General features: G+C 38.2%; 1 protein-coding gene across 1 annotated transcript in view; it reads right to left on the bottom strand.

Moving 5' to 3' along the window:
* The window catches only part of LOC106878487 (chitin-binding domain protein cbd-1-like), a 46,367-nt gene extending 41,300 nt beyond the window's left edge, over positions 1–5,067 (bottom strand). Inside the window, exons 1-3 of the mRNA XM_052973901.1 lie at positions 4,936–5,067; positions 1,232–1,278; positions 234–375 (exon numbers count right to left, since the gene is read on the bottom strand). Coding sequence (XP_052829861.1) covers positions 234–375; positions 1,232–1,278; positions 4,936–5,067 — 321 coding nt within the window. The remainder of the gene's footprint in view (positions 1–233; positions 376–1,231; positions 1,279–4,935) is intronic.
* Positions 5,068–7,450: the final 2,383 nt, after the last annotated feature.

The raw sequence follows: 7,450 nt of genomic DNA, 5'->3' as shown, positions 1-7,450 counted from the left end.
TCTGTTGTTGCTGCTGGTGTTGCTGCTGTTGATTCTGATGTTGCTGTTGGTGTTGCTGCTGTTGATTCTGGTGTTGCTGCTGGTGTTGCTGCTGTTGATTCTGGTGTTGCTGCTGGTGTTGCTGCTGTTGATTCTGATGTTGCTGCTGCTGTTGCTGCTGTTGATTCTGATGTTGCTGTTGTTGTTGTTGTTGTCGGTCCTGTTGCTATAGTTGTACTATTATTGACACATACTTCATACGCTGCCACCGTACAATTCTGAAATTCTTCGTCAAACGCTTTCCCATCGCCACAGTTTCGATTATGAAACATTATACCATTGTAGCATATATCTACTTTGGTACAATCTCCTTCAACTTGTCGCAGTCCATCTGGGCTGCAAGTACCTTAAAATATAATCATAATTTCTAAATAAGGAGATAATGCGGGAATTATATATGTGGTACAACCTACTTTAAAATAAAAAGGAAACTATATAATTGAGAAGTTGCAAACACGCGCATATGTATACACCCATGTGGTTTCGTGCACATATATTATTATATATATATTCCACTCCTCACGGCAAGTTCATTGTTCCCTTTTCACTTTTTTCTATACTTTTTCATGTCTTTCTGACGCAGAGCTACTAGATTATTACGTCTAAGTAAATTTCAACTTTCGCACTCCAGTCGAGTTCCTGTCCCTGCCTATGTTATTTATGACCATCACCAGAATTTACTGGTACGTAGGAACTAACTCAGGAGAATACTTTAACGCTGTATCTTACAGAGTTAACCACTGCAGATCAGAATATCCTATATGGCCCTCTTGTAAGTGAAGATATGGATTTGAAGAGGTACTTGAGTCATACTTAGTCGTTAAACCAAGTGTACATTATTTAGGAACTTTGAGAATTAGCTTACGTCTTGACATGAAATGACCTGAGTTATTCCAGCATATGGTCTCTGCTCTCAGAAAATTCTTGAGAGTTTGCACATATTTGCACCTCGGAACTTAAGACATGTAATAAATTATTTGACAGGATTCTAATCTATTCGTTTACTATCGCCAGATAATATCTCTCTGCGACATAGACATTTCTTGCGTGCTGGAGGAAGGAACAGACCTCATAACCTTTGCAAACTCTCCAAAACCAGTGAGTTTGATGATCTTGGAATTCCGTTCAAACTATGGCAGATCAAACATCTGCAGGAAAGTCATGATCAGGGAGAAGATTGAACTGTACTAACACTTGGCTGATACTCATTTTCAATTGGGCAGACTGAAATAATGCAAACTAAAGACAACAAGAATACAAAAATAAACGAAAAATTAACTGTTTATATTTTAGACGAATACGAAAATAACAAAGGAGGTGGCGAAAAAATTAACAGTGAAGTCTTTCAAGAAGAATGAAAAAAAATAACAAACTGGAGACAACTGTGCAAGGTGCAATGTTATGAGAAAATGAGATTATGAAGGTGGACGTTAAGCCCTGAACAAAGAGATAGGATAGAGAGTGAATTGGTCAGTTGCAAATGCAGGATCAAAAGGATAGTAGAATTAGGATAAAGTGAAGACATAAAGGCATTGCAGGAAGGTTAGAATCTAACCGTGGAAAGAGAAAAGTGACTGAACAGACAAAAATGAGAATGGAAATGCAAAAGAGAACGAGAAACCGAGGAAATGGAGGTCCGAAAAGAAAAAGAGGGAGATAGATAAGACAAAAGGATTATTAGTTGAGAGAAGGGGTAGAGGTTATAGCTAAGATATAGACATACTAAAGGGGATTAAAAAAATTGCGTGGTGTTCCCATCAACTTAGAAGTAAAAATTAAGCACAGATAACAACTAAAACACACAGGACATGATACAGACATAAAATTACATCAGCTGTTAAATAAAGGTTATACTGCTGGAGACTAATCACACTCTCAGAAGAAAATGACTTGTTGATATTCAGCACGACTTCTGCCCGTTATGAAATTACCTCACACAGCTACTCAACCAATCAAACGTGGATGAGGTATAACTCGACTTCGCAAAGGCCTTCAATAAAGTTGACCATGAAATGTCAGAAACTGAACGATCTCACTCGAGATGAAAAATTAGGAAAGAGGCTACATGATATTTTTAAGAGGTGGGAGTCAGGTTGTAGCAGCCAACGGTGTTCTTGAAAAGAAAAAGACAATTCTGAGGGAAGTCGTTTGAAGTACTGCACTGGAGCCGTTGCTGTTTGTAGTGGCTCTATCCAGACATACTTTCAATTATACAAACAGCCACACTCGCAATGGGGACGATACGAAAGTATACAAGTCAATCAAGGAGCAACTCCGTTCTTATCACAAGCCGACAGCAGGATGAAGATTACAACGTGAAAATTAATGATGGAAAATGTCAATGGCTTCGAAATAGTCCAGCAAACATCGTAGTCAAGATATGAAAGACCGGAAGAGATTGCAATCCCCGAATTCATATATAGTGGCATTACCAAATGGGTTGATATAAGTAACGACGCATTTTATGCACATAATGAAAATACGGATGTAAAGCGCCGGGGACTGGCAGAACGGATTCTGAGATTATTCGGAAACAGAAAATAAGAAAGCATGTAGTTCCTATGGAAGAGATGTTCAAAGCCGTCGTGGCTGTTGCCCTTAACTATTGTAACCGCATAGAGTTAAACTAACAACGAAATTGAAAATCATTTAATGCAGTTACACCAGAATTGCTTTAATGCAGCAGATGAGTTAATTTCACAATGCACATTACCGATTTTACTCTTGTTTATAGATTTTGAGTTGAGATATTCTCTAATTCTCTGTTTATTGTGTGCTACTATAATCTCAGCTAAATTTCTAGTGGTTGAATATGAAAACTTTATACTATGCAATATCGATCTTTATAGCCCGGAAGTTAGTTTGAAAGCGAAAGGTAAATGTCAACATAACCTGAAGGAACCATGGTGGAAAAGGAGAATAACGCAGTCTATTAACGAAACCAGAAAACACATTGATATTCTGAAACGGGAAAAAAAAATGAAGTCCAGCGAAAGAAATATGTTGAGCTAGAAAGGAAGTTTAGGGGGAAGAGAAAGGGAATCAATGTTGTGATTGAGGAATTAAAGCAGAGGTTGGAAGCTAAAGCACAAACTAAAGAGATATGAACAGAGAATTGAGCAGTACAGATTAAACAGACTTTCGAACAAAATCAGAAACGAGTCTATCAGGAACTGGATGGGAAAGAAAAAAGTAAAAAAGCCGTACTGGATGCTGAAGAAATCAAAAAAATTCTGGTCAAACATATGATCTCAGGAGAAACAACACGAAACTGAAGCAGAGTGGTTAAAGACACTCAAAGAGGAGAGTGGAGAGTATCAGAAGGAGGATTTAAGTATAATCGAGGAGATTATTAGAGAATAGTGCAGGAAAATTCCTAACTGGAAAGCGCCTGGCCAGAGGGGGTTCAGGGCTTTTGGTTTCAAAACTTGAGAGCTCTGCACAGAAGAATTGCGAGACAGATGGACGAAATACTGAGTAGTGACATCCAAGTACCTGTCTGGATGACAAACGGAAGAACGGTACTATGCCAGAAGGACCCAAGTTAAGGGAATGCAGTTGGAAATTTCCGACCAATTTCTTGGAAATTGATAAAACAAGAAAAAACGTGGGCCGGTCTCACTGTTTTGTCAGAGGCAATTGAAGTAGTGGAGAGAAGAACGGCGCTTTTCAGATGCATCTCAGCAGATACGAAAAGAGTGGCTTTAATAGCCCAAGTAGATATTGAGGCGGTGCTGAGGTGCATCAGAAATGACATCGAGTACATAGCGAGGGGCAAACAATACGGCACCATTTCGGTGCTGTTTGTGTCAGAAGCCCTCGCTATGAAACATTCAATGACCTCCACCGCCCCTGCAAAACCAACAAAGTCATTCTGTACCCCTCCCACATGGAGAAACGTACAGTACGTGTCCGCATTCATAGGACCCCACCAGGACTAGATACGTGGTGGCTTCTGGAATGCGTAATCGTGGAGGGGACGGATACTGATAGAGGCGACAAGAACTGCCAGAGAGTACTGGTCCGGGATTGACCTAGAGATACTGCTCCAGATCAGACCCGAAAACATTAAAAACATCGCGGACCACAAATCTTTTCTCTTTAACTAAGTATCTTTTCTCGGAGTGAAGATTTACATCTTGTGTTTCCTAAATTGTTCAGTTTCCAGGCTTCTATTCTACTCGGATCTTGTCTTAAATCATCATTTTATTTTGTATTCTCCTTTTCCACATTTGCTCTTTTTTAATCTTTCCTTGTGAGATATCTAATCTTCTGATGGCTACTACCCCTCCTGCATTGATTAGCAAATTAGTGTCTCCTATATTTTTAGCATCTATCCTATTGATAACTGAATCTACTTTCCTAGTCATCTCTAGCAGTTTCCTTCTGTTGGTGCCTTTTAATGCTGGCAATCTTTTTTCTTACTTCTTTACTCATTGCCTCCTGCAGCTCATCTAAAAATCTTCTGATCTTCCTCACTTAAGTCGTTTAAGTCGCTGGTGCCAACTGTCCCTTCCTTATTGGTAGCGCTATTATTATTTATTTTTCTTTCCTTTACAATCTTCTTTGATTTGGGCTGTATCTCTTATGTTGTTGTTTGTCTTTCCTACTGCCTGGTCTTTCTTTTCTAGTTCTCTTGTGATCTTCTACCTCCAATTTTGTCATCCATTTTCTTCTAATAGTTTAATCAACTAATCTCTGCTCAGTCACTTTAAACATACCTTTCTCTACCCAAAATGTTAACATCCGTTTTCTATAGTCCATTCTTTTAGGTTCACTTTCTAAGTAGCACTGCATCACTATCCTATTTTCTTCGCTGGTCCACTTCCTCCTCCTTGCTCTATTATCTGCTGATGCTGCATTAGGATAACAGCTGTGGTCAGTCTGCGTCCTTACTGAACCACTGCCGAGCGACACACCTTCTCTTAATGGTCCAGCTTCATTTTCACTGTTATAACTGGAGTTTTTTCGGAAACTCCTGTCTCTCATGACGTTACCATCGTCATCACCACTATTATCTTTCGACATCTGCAAGCTTCAAGAAACTTTCTATTGCATCATTTATTGCACCTTTGTGCTGGTGAGGTGGTATGGGCTGCATTTTTTTTTTTTTTGAGGGAGAACATTGTTTTTTAGAAGGGGGGTATTGTATTGTATCAGCATGTTTTGGTATTATTATTATTATTATTACTACCATCATTAATGTCTATACCAACCATATATCTAGTATCTACAGGGTTAGATCTATACTTTTTAATATGTTCATCTTCAATACTTACTTTTTACCTATCACATTTTTATCATTATTATTCTTCCTTTAATTTAGCTTAGTTGAAGATTGCTTGATGCATTTATTTTTATCTTTGTTTTTTTATTTTTATTACACTCACTATCAATTTCCAACTTATCTAATATTCTATCATTTCCGGGAATTTTATTATTACTTTGGTTCAGCTTATAGTAAAATTTGTCTTTATATCCGGCTTCAGATAATGCGTGGTCATAGTAGTTTGATTTTGTTTAAATACAACCTCGTTAGTCGAAAGTCTCGAAATACGAATAGATATATTTTTAATGATAGAATTTATAATGCTTCTTAAATTATTAGAATTTTCCTTCGCATACCTCAAGCACCCATTTTTTTTGCTCTACAAGATAGTGTGTTTTGATTTTTGAATTTTACTGATTTTTCTGTATTTTCAGATCATTAAAATGGAATGTGAAATGGACAAAACTGAGCATTTTCGACACCATTCGCTTTTTGCATTTAATCGAGGTGTTAAGGCTGCCGAAGCTACTCGTGAGATTTATGCTGCGCATGGAAAAGGAGCAATGCCTCAAAGTACCGTCCGCTGTAGGTTTTCGCGCTTTAAAAATGAGAATTTTGACCTCAAGGACGGATCACACACAGGGCGGCTAACTCAATGAAGATCGATTGAATCAACTTCTTCACGAAACTCTACGTCAAACGATCAGAGAATTGGGGGAGCAGATGAACTGTAATCAAAAAACTGTGGTGAACCACCTCCACTCAATGGGTAAGGTTCAGAAACTCGGCGCTTAGATGCCACACACTTTGAGTGAAAACAGTAAAAATCAATGCTCCACAATTACCGCCAGTTTGCTCGCTCAACATCGCTCAACACATGGTCACAAAGAGCGTTTTCTTTACCACATTATCAATGGCGATGAAAAATGGTGCCTTTGCGTTAATATGAAGCAGCGAAAAGAATGGCTCAGCCCCAACAAACAAGCGAGCAAAACAAGACCTTCATCCTCTAAAAAACCATGTTGTGTGTATGTTGGGACTGGGAAGGCATAATTCATTACGAACTGCTTGAGCGCAACAAAACACTCAATACTGAGCTTTACGTTCAACAACTTCACCGACGCAACGAAGCAATTCAGCAAAAAAGACCGAATAGGCGAAATGGTGTTCCTCTGCAATACGACAACGCCTGTCCGCTTTGCGCGGTGTATCGTTCAATAATGACGTGGAATTGAGGGCTTGGTTGGACGAATTCTTTGTGTCAGGACGGAGATTTCTATCGTCGAGGCATCAAAAAACTTATTGAGCTATGGGAGGAAGTCGTAAACAACAACGGAGAGTATACTATTAATTAATTTGTTGTAGTTTTTTGTTTAAAATAAATTTGAAAAAAATAACTCATGAATTATGCCTCAACCCAATATACAGAAACACACACACATATGTATGTTTATCCTTGTACATATAAGTAAATGTATGCTTATACATATATACATGTATGTATGTATGTATGTATGTATGTATCTATCTATCTATCTATCTATATATATATATATATATATCTGTTTTTGTGAAGGGTAACTTGTTGATTCGTTCATCTACCTTGGAAGTTCTGTACAAAATGATGGAAATCTGGATACAGAAATACATCTGCGAATTCAAAGGGCAGCACAAGCATTTCGTGGCATGGAGTCAAGAGTTTGGCGCCAGTGACATATAAATAACAATACAAAGTTGGCTCTTTACAAATCATTTGTCTTACCATCCCTGTTGTATTCCTTGTGAAGCATGGGCATGTTATGAAAGACATTTTGAATTGTTAGAACAATTCCATCAAAAATACCTTCATCGCATTTTAAACATTAAATGGAGTTATTTTACTCCAAACACAGATAACCTTACATCTGCAGTCATCACCCCAATTAAAGCTATGATTCTGAGAAACCAAATGAGCTGGTGTGGCCATATTGTTCGAATGGCAGATGAATGGCACGCCCAATGTATATATGTATAAGCATACATTTACATATATGTACAAGGATAAACATACATATGTGTGTGCGTTTCTGTATATACGCGCGCGTGTGTGTGTGTGTGTGTGTGTGTGTGTGTGTGTGTGTGTGTGTGTGTGTGTGTGTGTGT

This window comes from Octopus bimaculoides, chromosome 17 (genome assembly GCF_001194135.2).
Source record: "Octopus bimaculoides isolate UCB-OBI-ISO-001 chromosome 17, ASM119413v2, whole genome shotgun sequence".
In the NCBI taxonomy this organism is placed as follows: Eukaryota; Metazoa; Mollusca; class Cephalopoda; order Octopoda; family Octopodidae; genus Octopus; species Octopus bimaculoides.
This window is presented reverse-complemented; position numbering and strand designations above follow the sequence as displayed.